Source organism: Oncorhynchus clarkii, chromosome 3 (assembly GCF_045791955.1).
Source record: "Oncorhynchus clarkii lewisi isolate Uvic-CL-2024 chromosome 3, UVic_Ocla_1.0, whole genome shotgun sequence".
Lineage (NCBI taxonomy): Eukaryota > Metazoa > Chordata > Actinopteri > Salmoniformes > Salmonidae > Oncorhynchus > Oncorhynchus clarkii.
This window is the reverse complement of record NC_092149.1, coordinates 17,447,420-17,462,318: the sequence shown is the minus strand read 5'-3', so window position 1 is coordinate 17,462,318 and position 14,899 is coordinate 17,447,420. Positions and strand designations below refer to the sequence as shown.

Below are 14,899 nucleotides of genomic sequence, written 5' to 3'. Positions count from 1 at the left end.
CCAACAACAAAGCAAGAGCTTCTTGTTCTATTGTCGCATAGTTTGTTTGACATTTATTAAATTTACGAGAAAAATAACAAACAGGATGATCTACTCCACTCTTGTCCTGCTGCAGTAGAACAGCACCAGCACCTCTGGCACTAGCATCTACCTCAAGCTTGAACGGTTGTTCAAAATCCGGAGCAGCAAGTACAGGGGTACTACATAAGAGTGCTTTCGCTGATTCAAAAGCTCTCTTACAATCAGGGGACAACACAAATGGTCTTGCCGGACTGAGCAAATCAGTCAATGGAGCAACTACCGCAGAGAAATTTTTACAGAAGCTACGGTAGTAGCCAACCATCCCTAAAAAGCGGCGTAGCTCTCGTCTAGTGGTAGGTGCAGGGAATGCAGTTATAGCCAAGACCTTGGCATCAACAGGGCGCACCTGTCCATGGCCAACCTCTTTACCGAGATAGGTAACAGTAGCCTTCCCAAACTCACACTTTGCCAAGTTCAGGGTTAGAGAAGCAGTTGCCAACCGTTCACATACTACCCTTAGCAAGTCAACATGATCTGACCACTCAGACGAATAAATCACTAGGTCATCAAGGTATGCACTACAATTAGGAACGCCAGCTAATACGGAGTTAACCAGTCGTTGGAAAGTGGCTGGTGCATTTCGCATCCCAAAAGCCATGACTGAGTACTGTAGGAAGTTGTCTGGGGTCACAAAGGCAGAAATCTCTGAAGCACGTGAAGTTAACGGAACCTGCCAGTAACCTTTTAAGAGGTCCAACTTAGTTACATACTTAGCAGCACCAATAGTGTCGATACAGTCGTCCAGTCTGGGTAACGGGAACGAATCTGGCATTGTGACAGAATTTACCTTTCGATAATCCGTACATAACCTGGACTTACCATCAGGTTTAGGAACCAGAATGCAAGGAGAACTCCAAGGGCTTGAACTTGGCTTAGCCAGGTCATTCTCCAACAAATATCTCACCTCATCCCTCATTATCTTCCTCTTGGAAGCGTTGATACGATATGGGTGTTGCTTAATAGGAGTAGCATTTCCAACATTAATGTCATGTTCCAACACATTTGTGCGAGTAGGAACGTCATTAAAGAGACATGGAAAACTGTGTAGTAGCCTCACAATATCTTTAGCCTGTCCATCCGTTAAATGAACCAGACCTGACTGGATAGACAGCAGCATTTCTGAGTTGGGCAATCTAACACACTGCTGCTGAGTATTGCGCAACTCCAAGCCATCAACATCATCAATATGACAGTCTACTATCATCGCAGTAGTAGCAGAGGAGACAGCAGTACCTTCCTCTGTTTTTGAACTATCTAACTGTGTGATGGGTCGGGTGTGGTATGCTTTCAACATGTTAATGTGACACACACGAGATTGGCGTTTTCTATCAGGAGTTTGAAGCACATAGTCAGTTTCACTTATTTTATTTTCAATTAAATAAGGACCAGAGAAACGAGCTGACAGTGAAGATCCTGGAACAGGTAATAACACCAGTACTTGGTCACCTGGCTGTAGTGGACGAGAAACAGCCTCTTTATCATATTGTCTTTTCATGCTCCTCTGTGAGGAAGACAGAGCTTCCTTTGCAAGAGCACAAGCTTGGTGTAGGCGCTCACGAAAGCGACTAACATAGTCCAACACATTCTCATCTCTGGTACACAACTCTTGGGACAAGAACTGTTCTTTAAGGACTTTCATTGGTCCTCTTACTGTGTGACCAAACACTAGTTCAGCCGGGCTGAAACCTAGGGACTCCTGCACAGTTTCACGAGCAGCAAACAAAACTAGAGGAACTCCCTCATCCCAATCTTTCTCAGATTCCAAACAATATTTACGTAGCATAGACTTCAGTGTCTGATGCCATCTTTCAAGCGCACCCTGAGACTCTGGGTGATAGGCGCTTGATACACGGTGCGTAATTGATAAGGATTTCAACACCTGCTTGAAGAGCTTGGATAGGAAATTGGTACCTTGATCGCTTTGTACCACCTTAGGTAACCCGAATGTCGTGAAGAATTTTATTAAGGCTTTACTCACTATCGGAGCTGTAATCCTTCTCAGAGGAATAGCCTCGGGGTATCTTGTAGCCATACACATTATCGTTAACAAAAACTGGTTACCCGATTTTGTCTTCGGTAACGGTCCGACACAATCAACCACCACATGCTCAAATGGTTCACCTATTACAGGTATGGGACAAAGAGGAGCGGGAGGAATAACCTGATTTGGTTTTCCTGTTATCTGACATGTGGCATGTCCGACAGAACTGAGCCACATCTTGTTTTAAACCCGGCCAAAAGAAATGTCGAAGGATCCGATCATAAGTCTTTGTAATTCCTAAATGACCAGACCACTGGTGATCATGAGCAAGGGATAACACATTCTGTCGAAAGGCTGTAGGAATCACTATTTGGTAAACAGCATTCCAATCTCCACCCGCGTCAACATGGGATTTCCATTTATGCATGAGGAGATTACCATCAATGAAGTAAGCCACATTCTTCTTCTTCACCTCTTCCAATGAGACAACACTAGTAAAACATTTAGCAAGTTTGTTGTCAACCTTTTGGTTAGCAATCAGCTGCTCACGAGTGACTGGTAATTGTATTGCATCAGCAATAAGTTCAACGTACTTTGATTCTTTCCTGGGCTGTTTGTCAGAGGTGATCAGCTTCTCAGAGGTATCACACAATCCATCCTCTTGATCATCCTCTTTGAACAGAACAGTGTTCGACAAATCTATCACGTCACCCTCTTGTAGTGCCTGAGCACGAGTGACAGCACAAGCGGGGAACACATGTGGATAACTCTGTGCCAACTCATTCGAGAGAGAGTGGTCACTTTTATCCAATACTTCCAATACGGGTACTACCTTTCCTCCGGCAATATCGTTACCCATTATAAAGGTCACACCTTTCACTGGCAACTTAGGACGTACCCCCACTCTGAATATTCCACTGATTAACTCAGAGTGTACTTTCACAAAGTGCAACGGCACTGGGACAAAACCCATTTCAATACCCTGCACTAACACACTGGAACCACAGTATGTATCGTCAGATAAGGGCAACACATCAGACAATATAAACGACTGCGCCGCACCAGTATCTCTAAGGATTTTAACCGGACGCTGAGACGCTTCGTCATTCGTTAGGGACACAAACCCCTCGAAAATGAATGGTTCATAACTGCGGTCGGGGACTGGGTCTTTCAAACTACAGTTACCCTGAGGCACCTGTTTTGTTGCAGACCTCACAACCGTACGAATTAGACCAACACCTGTTGGCGGCTTGGCACGAAGAGGCATCCCTTGTTTGCGTTTAAGCAGGAAGCAATCATTAATCATATGTCCCACTTTATGACAATAGAAACAGGAACGCTCATTCTTCTGGCGTGCTTTATATACTACTGCTGGCCGACTAGGGCTAAAGGTAGGAAACCCAGTGGTTCTACTCTCAGTTTGAGCCGAAAACACACTCTTGTGCGTCAACACAAACTCGTCTGCCAACACAGACGCTTCTGCCAGGGAGGATACTTTCTGTTCGTTTAGGTAAACTACAATGCGTTCGGGTAAGCAATTTTTAAATTCTTCCAACAAGATTAACTCCCGGAGAGAGTTGAAATCAGTTACCTTACTAGCAGCATGCCATTTATCAAACAGATTTCCCTTGTCTCTAGCAAATTCCACATTAGTCTTACTAGAAGACTTTCTATGAGACCTAAATCTCTGTCGGTATGCCTCAGGCACAAGCTCATAGGCACGAAGAACAGTAGCTTTGACCACTTCATAATTCAAACTGTCCTCTAGAGGTAGCGCTGACAAAACCTCTTGGGCTTTACCAGTTAATTTACACTGAAGTAATAGGCACCATACCTCTTCAGGCCACTTCAATGCTACGGCTATACGCTCAAATACACAAAAATAGGAGTCAACCTCCGACTCTCTGAACAAAGGTACTAAGGCAATCTGCCTACTAATGTCAAACGTGTTTGAGGACACAGCTGGTGAGGACGACTCACTAACAGTGACAGCAGGAACGAAGGCTAGCCTCGCTGTCTCTGCCTCCAGTTCCATCTGGCGCATTTTAAACGTCATCTGCCTCTGTTCTCGTTCTCGTTCTTTTTCTGCCTCAATTTTACACATCTCCAAATCTAAATGCCGCTGTTCTTTTTCTGCCTCAATTTTACCCATCTCCAAATCTAAATGCCGTTGTTCTTTTTCTGCCTCAATTTTACACAACTCCAACTGGAGAGTCTCTCGCCTAATTTGGGCTCTCTCTTCCACCTCTAGTTGTAACTGTGCTAAACGGACATCCCTCCTGGCATCACCGTTTGACAGTGGGGAGAGTGGTTCAAAATGGGACAATGTGGCTGGTGTTTTAGCCTCGCCCTCATTATCAGACACCAATGGGCTTACAGGAGCAGTAACATCCCCTACAGTGGTAGTATGCTCAGGCAGCGGTAACACAAGCACCTGCTCTTCCAACAATACATTTAACACTAGCTGTTTAACCTCCGCCTTAACTACACTCTGCGGAATCGATATTGAGTAATGGTCAGCCAAGGTCATTAAATCAACTCTACGACATTTATCAAAAACCTCCCACGAAGGATTATCCAAAAAGGACTTCAAATCAAAAGTAGCCATCTTACACTACTTCACAAGAGCCAACGAAAATAGCAAACACTAATGCTACTTCAGCTATGACGCTCAACACTGAACTATACCACTATCAACAATCTACATGAGCGGCATGGGTGTCAGTAAAGACAGATCCCGGATGAGGCTCCACTTATGTTACGCATCTATTTTGGCCCAACAGTCTAGGGGGGATGGTAGTGAGACCCGTAACATAACTCATGTAAATTATAATTGTGACAAAGTAAAAGTGTGAACGTAATAACCAGGACAACTGAAATAATACCGTCAAACTCAGGGATTATTGTAAAACACACGGTAATGGGGGGGGGGGCAGGAAAAGGGGCTGAGCTGGACCCAAGGAAAGAAACAAATATGCAAAAACACCCCTAAGCTAGACTAGCCTATTTCAACAACAGCTAACTAACTAACCAAAAATACAGTGGGTGGTCCACCCAGTTCTAACTAGTGTTTTTAACAAAGTTTACCTACGGGTAGTGTATGCCCATGGGCGACTTGTCTTGGTTTCCCCTTTTCCCACCAGCAAACACCATAAGCAAAAACAATACTCACAGGAGATGACAAAGTGATATGGAGGTGCTCAAACAAAAGAGAGGTTAATACGCAAAGAGAGAGATCTACATACATGGCATTTCAAAAAGATTGTGCTACTGAAATCTATAAAGAATAGAGATCTACCAACATGGCATTACAAAGAGATTGTGCTCTCCTGAAATCTACAAAGAACAGCTATCTACCAACATGGCATTACAAAGATTGAGCTCTCCTGAAATCTACCAAGAACAGCTATCTACCAACATGGCATTACAAAGATTGAGCTCTCCTGAAATCTACAAAGAACAGCTATCTACCAACATGGCATTACAAAGATTGAGCTCTTGAACAAACAAATGATGGGGTTTTTAAACCATGGGGAAGGAACTGTGATAGGGTAGGAAACAGGAGGAGGTGTGTCTTCTGATTGATGGGTTGATTGTTGACTGATTGGGGAGTGATGATTTTCACCTGTGAGGGGAGAATGAGAGAAAAGAAACACACACACACACAGGATACACACACAGGATAACTGTATCCGTAACACTGGGGCAAAGGTTCACCTTCCAACAGGACAACGACCCTAAGCACACAGCCAAGATAATGTCGAAGTTGCTTTGGGACAAGTCTCTGAATGTCCTTGAGTGGCCCAGCCAGAGCCCGGACTTGAACCTGATCAAACAACTCTGGAGAGACCTGAAAATATCTGTGCAGTGACGCTCCCCATCCAACCTGACAGAGCTTGATGATCTGCCGAAAAGAATGGGAGAAACTCCCCACATACAGCTGTGCCAAGCTTGCAGCGTCATACCCAACCAGATTCAAGGCTGTAATCGCTGCCACAGGTGCTTCAACAAATGACTGAGTAAATAGTTTGAATACTTATGTAAATGTGATATTTAAATTGTTTTTTTTATACATTTGCAAACAAATCTTTAAAAAACAGTTTTGTCATTATGGGGTATTGTGTGCAGATTGATGAGGGGGAAAATTATTTAATCCATTTTAGAATAAGGCTGTAACGTAACAAAATGTAAAAAATGTCAAGGGGTCTGAATATTTTTCAAGTGCACTGTACATATCCATTCTGACCAACCTTTCTCTCTCTCTTATCCTCTTTACCAAGGGGTTCCTGAACTGATGTACAAAGTTCAGATGTCAGTGCCACTACAGTCGAGGACCCAGGGAGAGTTGGAGACCAGATCAACCCCCCCACAGACACCATGACAGACTGTGTGACTGTAAGGGTGAGTGATTACGAAGTCATTGCTATTTGTCCAGTATGTATATTTTAAGGGTATACAGTAGTTTGTGATTTTCTTTTTACAATTGTAGCCGGCTTGTCAGTCTGTTTCTGACCGCCCATGATAGTAATATTTTTGGATGTCAATTAGTTGGCAGAAACTGAATGGCACTCAGACTAATACAGCAGTTTACTTTGTGTCACTCAGGGAGGAGGAGAGAGGGTTTGAGTGGAGGCTGCCTCTGCCAGGAGTCTGCCAAATCCTACCGCAAGCCCAGGAAGGCCTGTAAGTAGTCCTGTGTTTCTGTAACACTAACAGCAGTACATTGAAGAGTTTCTACAATGCCTGTTACAGTGGAATCTCTCAAAGTCACCAATCTGTGTATCTCTCTCCCATCCCATTCTCTCCGACCTATACACAATCCAGTTGTGGAAATGTGCCTAAGGAAAGGATTCCAGAATCAGTGGAAATGCCAGAAGATCATGGAAAGGGTAGAAAGGTCAAAGGGTGATCAAGGCAAAAAGAGTTGACCTTTAATCTCATGTTGCTTGCTCAAGAACCATGACTCGTTTTTTAATAAAAATGTATTATATAATTATACTCCTTTGTAATACAAATTTTTTATAAACAGTTTCAATATGTGTGTGGAGTGATATCCAATGTATTATTTCAGCGTTTTATCACCCCTCTGCTTCTACTTTACTAGATCCACATATTTTTTTGCATTTTACCCCTTTTTCAATCTTGTCTCATCGCTGCAATTCCCCAAAGGGCTTGGGAGGCAAAGTTCGAATCATGCGTTCCAAAACATGACCTGCTAGATCGCGCTTCTTAACACCCGCCCGCCTAACCCAGAAGCCAGCCACAGCAATATGTCAGAGGTAACACACATTTAACCTGACAACCAAGGTCAGACTACAGGCGCCCGGCCTGCACAAGGAGTCGCTAGAGCACGATGAGCCTCCCCCCTCTGGCCAAACCCTCCCCTAACCCGGACGACGCTGGGACAATTGTACGCCGCCCTATGGGACTCCTGATCACTTCCGGTTGTGATACAGCCCAGGATCAAACCTGGGTCTGTGGTCATGCCTCTAGTGCCTGCGATGCAGTGCCTTAGACAGCTGCGCCACTTGGGAGGCCCAAGAACCACATTTATTCACAGCGATTCTGACAATAAAGAAATCACCCAAGATTGCACCATTCAGTAATACAGATGTTAAAAGACAGCACTTTATTTAAGACAATAATTCATGAAGAGGCAATATAAATATAAGACAATAGCACAAGCCTGCATCTCCTCTGAGGATTTACAAGCTTATACATTTAATGTGAATAACAACCCATGTTAAACATAAACACCAGCTAAATGTATTATCGTTTGAAACATTTTAACTTAAAGGTATTTATAAGTTAAATAAACCAGAATTTGTACTTGAACAGAGTTTACATACATCATCAAACACAGAAAGGGCAATAGTCACAGTCATAAGGGCAGTGAATATCTAAGAACATTTCATTAGAAACAGAAATAGGCAGCACAGCTGAGCAGTAGATGTTTGCCCATTCAATGACCATGTTGAAGACCAGTTTTCAAGATTTTGGTTTTTATTTATAGAGATGATTGAACACACTGTAGAGGTGGGTTCTATTCTAAGGGGATAGACCCCTCCCATCTGACCTCTTGTTGACTCTCTCCTCACAATCTAAAAGCATTGGAAAGGAGCTGAGCATACTAAACCCAGCCCTATGGTGACAAGATGGGGCAATTACAATGTCTACAATACCGCTTATTCCTATCCGGTCCTTTTTCAGATCAACAATGTGAGTCAGTGAGGGTAGAGGGAAGGGAGTTATTGGCTCCCAACCAACAGAAAGACATGCAGTGTGCTTACTGTGGTGGTCTCAGTGCTTGATCAGAGGCAGAGAGAGAGAGCTAGCAGGGCTGTTAGCATCAGACCAACTCTGGCCTGGAATGGAGGGGCATTCGAGTGGCCTGGGAGAGAAAGGAGAAGTTTAAAAAAAAATTAAAAGGTTTTTATTCCTGTCTGTACCCCCCAGTTCACCAGATGTCTTTATTGCATTTCCATGATGCATGAAAATGATCATTGCACAAACAAGTGCACAAACTAGAACCAAATTAAATTCAACATAATAAAAACAACTTTGTGACATTTAATTACTCAGTACGTCCCACCTAGGTCTTACTGCAACAGCCCATCCACTTACCAGTAACATCCAGACTAATGGTCTTGGACATTGAGATGTTGGTCACAGGGTTCTTGGCCACACAAGTGTAGTCCCCTGCATTCTCCAAGGAGGCAATAACAGCGATCATAGGTCCAGTCCCAAACACTGATTGATTGTTGAATTTCCACCCGTACTCGCTGATTGGCCTTGAGTCGGCAGAGCACTTCAGTGTAACTGTGGTTACTGAGCCAATCACCACTGAGACTGGGCCGGAGATATTCACACTCTTAGGGCCATCTACAGAAGAGGTTTAGAAAGGGGGGTCATAATTGGGAAAAGTCTAAATCGGATACTTGGGACATCCAAATTTACGTCACCCATTGAAGTTGAAATGTAAAACAGCTAAGGTAAGGGTTAAGGTTAGGGCTAGGTAAAGGTTAAGGTAGGGATAGGGATTAAGGTTAGGGTTTAAACTAGGGACATCCCAAGTATCCCGGATAGCATTAACCATCATACCAGTGGTGGGTTTCTGACTGTTTCTACATAATATAAAGGTGTATCTTTTAAAATATTACTAAAACGCTAGTACTTACAGTTCACCAGTAGCTGGTATTTAGGGCTGGTGTTTGGACCAAAGAGGTTGGTGGCGACGCACTGATAGTTTCCATCGTTAGACACCTTGACTGGACTGAAGTGCAAAGAGTTGTTAGAGATGGTGATGTCAGAGTTCAAGGTGTTGTTCAGGACCAGAGACAGGTTGTCCTTCATCCAGTAGATGGTGTCATAGTGCCCGGTGACAACACAGGTCAGGGTTAGGTTGTCAGATGCTATTGGTAATTTGTTTCGTTTCACCGTCACCGACGTTATAGCCTCTGTGAGGAGAGAGGATGAGTATTGCTTTATGTACAGTATCAATATATGTTATTTGATAAAATGGTTAGTTCCAGCGACGCAATAGTTGGATATATAAAACAAATGGTTGTACAATCTGATAGATTGTAAATTACTGTTTTATGTTACTGTTTTAGATATTTCCTGTTTTATATCATTATTTCCTGTTGGTATGAATAGATTGTTTTTACATCTTTAGAGATTGAAAGTAGAGTTAGGTTCAAACTCTGTGTATGAGAAGAGTTTAATTATTTAGTGGACTGCAGTGGACAGTAGGAATGTGTACTCCCAAGCCCTCTCCTGACTGAGGAGCACAGATAAATCCAGGCTGATGGAAAAGTACATCTTTGTGGAAGGAGGGGGTGAGAGCTCAAGGTTTAAATGGACACTGTATTGCATTGATGTATTTAGCTGTACTCTTCACTGAGTAAAGATTTTAAATGTTTGGTCTCTTTTGTATGATAAGTATGTCTATTGTAATTCTTACTAGATTGCAAATTAACACAACAGAGCAAAGAATCTGAGGTCTGACTTACCAATGATGGTGAGCATCTTGGAGACAGTGCTGTTTCTGACAGTGAGGTTGTTGAAGGCCACACAGGTGTACTCCCCATGACTGGCTAAGGTCAGTGGGTCAGTCTCATACACTGAGCCAGTCTCCACCTGGGAGCCATTGAAGAACCAGCTAAACTGGCTGGGAGGCTGAGAGGAGGCAGAGCAGTTGAAGGTCACGATGTATCCTGTCATCGCTATGTCCGGACTCATGATAACAGGTCTCTCTGGACCATCTGGGAAACACAAGACAATGAAGATATTGAATGACATTAGCTATTGGAACTGCCATTAGTGCATTTAACGTGGTTTGACCCCTGCAATACCCAACCATCTCCTTGGCTTTATTACATTGGTGCCAGAAGCGAGATTTAAACCTACCCGAATTCCATTACTATGAATTCCATCTTGCCCTCATTATAGGTCAAAATTAGAATAAAATTGGCAGATATAAATTTTGGATTTTGTGCCATAATAACCACTCACAGTTGACGATCAGTCTGTAGTCTGTGCTGGTCATGTTGCTGAAGGGGTTGTAGGCAGAACACTGATAGTCTCCTTTGTCAGAATGCTGGACAGAGTTGAAGGTCAGTGTATTATTGTCAATAGAGAAGTCTATTCTGTTGTCAGCATACAGAGGCCAGCCGTTCCTCATCCACTGAATGGAGTAAATGGTTCCAGTGGTCTCACAGGTCAGAGAGAATGTCTGGTTCAGTATTGGCTGGGATCCCATGACTTTCACCATGGTCATGGTGACTGGTTCTGTGAAGAAAACGTCAGAGTATCACAAGAATGTTGACTTCAATCACTGTAAGTTGAATGGCCTATATCTACAAGTTAAACAGTTTAGATGTATCTTACGTCTTACCAACAACAGTGAGAATCTTGGAGACAGTTCTGTTTCTGCCAGTGACGTTGTTGAAGGCCACACAGGTGTACTCCCCATGACTGGCTAAGGTCAGTGGGCCAGTCTCATACACTGAGCCAGTCTCCACCTGGGAGCCATTGAAGAACCAGCTGAACTGGCTGGGAGGCTGAGAGGAGGCAGAGCAGTTGAAGGTCAGGTTGTGTCCTGTTTCTCCTAATGCTGGTCCTGTTATAACAGGCGCCTCTGGTCCATCTATAATACAAATGACAATCAGCTAGACCCAACATTCCAACAGCATACCACCCTGCATACCACTGCTGGCTTGCTTCTGACGCTAAGCCGGGTTGGTACTGGTCAGTCCCTGGATGGGAGACCAGATGATGCTGGAAGTGGTGTTGGAGGGCCAGTAGGAGGCATTCTTTCCTCTGGTCTAAAAAAATATATCCTAATGCCCCAGGGCAGTGATTGGGGACACTGGCCTGTGTAGGGTGCCATCTTTCAGATGGTACGTTAAACAGGTGTCCTGACTCTCTGAGGTCATTAAAGATCCCATGGCACTTATCGTAAAAGTAGGGGTGTTAACCCCGGTGTCCTGGCTAAATTCCCAATCTGGCCCTCAAACCATCACGGTCACCTAATAATCCCCAGTTTACAATTGGCTCATTCATCCCCCTCCTCTCCCCTGTAACTATTCCTCAGGTCGTTGCTGTAAATGAGGATGTGTTCTCAGTCAATCTACCTGGTAAAATAACTCAGTAGAGGTTATTGGCAAGAAATTCAAAGGTTATCAAAATATGTTAATAGTGTTAGAGGTGGGATTGAAACGTTGACTTTACTACAATATTAATAAGGAAGTTCTCAAAGATTCCACATTAAGCCGTGGGGTTAAAGTTGAACTTTATAGCATTTGTGAACTACACTCTTAGAAATAAAGGTGCTATCTAAAACCATAAAAGGGTTCTTTGGCTGTTCCCATAGAAGAACCATTTGAAGAACCCCTTTTGGTTCGAGATAGAACCGTTTTGGATTCCATGTAGAACCCTTTCCACAGAGGGTTCTACATGGAACCCAAAATAGTTCTACCTGGAACCAAAAAGGGTTATCCTATGGGGACAGCCGCAGAACCCTTTTGGAACCCTTTTTTCTATGAGTGTACTCACAGTTGACGATCAGTCTGTAGTTTGAGCTGGTCATGTTGCTGAGGGGGTTGGAAGCAGAACATTGATAGTCTCCGATGTCAGAATCCTGGACATAGTTTAAGGTCAGTGTATTGTTGTTCATAGAGAAGTCTGTTCTGTTGTCAGCATACAGAGGCCAGCCGTTCCTCATCCAGTGAATGGAGTAAACCGTTCCAGCGGTCTCACAGGTCAGAGAGAATCTCTCGTTCAGTATTGGCTGGGCTCCAATGACTTTCACCGTGGTCATGGTCACAGGTGCTGTGGAAAGCAGATCAAATGTTTTTTCAGCACTTTATTTCTCAACTTCCATCTCATTATTCTGTAGGTTCAACAGCACTTGGGCTGTGTCTAAAACCAAATGAACACAAACAAAGTAAAGCAAGTTTTAGTCCCTTGATTTTAAGAAGCAGTTACTGACTCACCAATGATGGTGAGCATCTTGGAGGCAGTGCTGTTTCTGTCAGTGATGTTGTTGAAAGCCACACAGGTGTACTCCCCATGACTGGCTAAGGTCAGTGGGTCAGTCTCATACACTGAGCCAGTCTCCACCTGGGAGCCATTGAAGAACCAGCTGAACTGGCTGGGAGGCTGAGAGGAGGCAGAGCAGTTGAAGGTCACGATGTATCCTGTCATCGCTATGTCCGGACTCATGATAACAGGTCTCTCTGGACCATCTGGGAAACACAAGACAATGAAGATATTGAATGACATTAGCTATTGGAACTGCCATTAGTGCATTTAACGTGGTTTGACCCCTGCAATACCCAACCATCCCCTTGGCTTTATTACATTGGTGCCAGAAGTGTGATCAAAACCTACCCCTATTCCATTATTATAAATTCCATCCTGCCTTCATTATAGGTCAAATTTAGAATGACATTTGCCGATACGTTTGGTTTTGGGCAATAATAACTACTCACAGTTGACGATCAGTCTGTATTCTGTGCTGGTCATGTTGCTGAGGGGGTTGTAGGCAGAACACTGATAGCCTCCGTTGTCAGAATCCTGGACAGAGTTGAAGGTAAGTGTATTGTTGTTCATAGAGAAGTCTGTTCTGTTATCAGCATACAGAGGCCAGCCGTTCTTCATCCAGTGAATGGAGTAAATGGTTCCAGTGGTCTCACACGTCAGAGTAAACATGTTGTCTGCTATTGGTTGGGCACCCATGACTTTCACCATGGCCATGGAGACTGGTTCTGTGAAGAAAACATCAGTGTCACAATAATATTGACTAAAATCACAATCACTGTATGTTGAATGGCCTAAATCTACATGTACAAGTTACGTTTGGATGACTCCTCAGTCTTACCAATGACAATGAGCATCTTGGAGACAGTGCTGTTTCTGCCAGTGACGTTGTTGAAGGCCACACAGGTGTACTCCCCATGACTGGCTAAGGTCAGTGGGTCAGTCTCATACACTGAGCCAGTCACCACCTGGGAGCCATTGAAGAACCAGCTGAACTGGCTGGGAGGCTGAGAGGAGGCAGAGCAGTTGAAGGTCAGGTTGTGTCCTGTTTCTCCTAATGCTGGTCCTGTTATAACAGGCGCCTCTGGTCCATCTATAATACAAATGACAATCAGCTAGACCCAACATTCCAACAGCATACCACCCTGCATACCACTGCTGGCTTGCTTCTGACGCTAAGCCGGGTTGGTACTGGTCAGTCCCTGGATGGGAGACCAGATGATGCTGGAAGTGGTGTTGGAGGGCCAGTAGGAGGCATTCTTTCCTCTGGTCTAAAAAAATATATCCTAATGCCCCAGGGCAGTGATTGGGGACACTGGCCTGTGTAGGGTGCCATCTTTCAGATGGTACGTTAAACAGGTGTCCTGACTCTCTGAGGTCATTAAAGATCCCATGGCACTTATCGTAAAAGTAGGGGTGTTAACCCCGGTGTCCTGGCTAAATTCCCAATCTGGCCCTCAAACCATCACGGTCACCTAATAATCCCCAGTTTACAATTGGCTCATTCATCCCCCTCCTCTCCCCTGTAACTATTCCTCAGGTCGTTGCTGTAAATGAGGATGTGTTCTCAGTCAATCTACCTGGTAAAATAACTCAGTAGAGGTTATTGGCAAGAAATTCAAAGGTTATCAAAATATGTTAATAGTGTTAGAGGTGGGATTGAAACGTTGACTTTACTACAATATTAATAAGGAAGTTCTCAAAGATTCCACATTAAGCCGTGGGGTTAAAGTTGAACTTTATAGCATTTGTGAACTACACTCTTAGAAATAAAGGTGCTATCTAAAACCATAAAAGGGTTCTTTGGCTGTTCCCATAGAAGAACCATTTGAAGAACCCCTTTTGGTTCGAGATAGAACCGTTTTGGATTCCATGTAGAACCCTTTCCACAGAGGTTCTACATGGAACCCAAAATAGTTCTACCTGGAACCAAAAAGGGTTATCCTATGGGGACAGCCGCAGAACCCTTTTGGAACCCTTTTTTCTATGAGTGTACTCACAGTTGACGATCAGTCTGTAGTTTGAGCTGGTCATGTTGCTGAGGGGGTTGGAAGCAGAACATTGATAGTCTCCGATAGCAGAATCCTGGACATAGTTTAAGGTCAGTGTATTGTTGTTCATAGAGAAGTCTGTTCTGTTGTCAGCATACAGAGGCCAGCCGTTCCTCATCCACTGAATGGAGTAAACCGTTCCAGCGGTGCCACAGGTCAGAGAGAATCTCTCGTTCAGTATTGGCTGGGCTCCAATGACTTTCACCGTGGTCATGGTCACAGGTGCTGTGGAAAGCAGATCAAA

At 43.8% G+C, this 14,899-nt stretch overlaps 1 protein-coding gene across 1 annotated transcript; it reads right to left on the bottom strand.

Moving 5' to 3' along the window:
* Positions 1-7,674: 7,674 nt before the first annotated feature.
* Positions 7,675-14,690, bottom strand: LOC139405774 (cell adhesion molecule CEACAM5-like). Its single transcript, XM_071148196.1, has 11 exons — positions 14,605-14,690; positions 13,446-13,697; positions 13,057-13,332; positions 12,559-12,810; positions 12,119-12,394; positions 10,959-11,210; positions 10,577-10,852; positions 10,075-10,326; positions 9,241-9,519; positions 8,687-8,944; positions 7,675-8,453 (listed from the first exon to the last, which is right to left on the bottom strand). Exons 1-11 carry the CDS (start codon positions 14,636-14,638, stop codon positions 8,374-8,376), a joined length of 2,487 nt encoding a protein of 828 aa, XP_071004297.1. The 5' UTR covers positions 14,639-14,690; the 3' UTR covers positions 7,675-8,373.
* Between the last annotated feature and the right edge of the window lie 209 nt (positions 14,691-14,899).

What these genes read in the sequence shown, in the direction of transcription:
- LOC139405774 (XM_071148196.1), bottom strand. Translation starts at nt 14,638, where the DNA reads ATGACCAGCTCAAACTACAGACTGATCGTCAACT. An exon ending in ATACCAGCTACTGGTGAACT is followed by an intron (nt 8,945 to 9,240) that starts GTAAGTACTAGC and finishes CCTCTTCTGTAG; the next exon opens with ATGGCCCTAAGAGTGTGAAT. An exon ending in CATTAGTCTGGATGTTACTG is followed by an intron (nt 8,454 to 8,686) that starts GTAAGTGGATGG and finishes TTTCTCTCCCAG; the next exon opens with GCCACTCGAATGCCCCTCCA.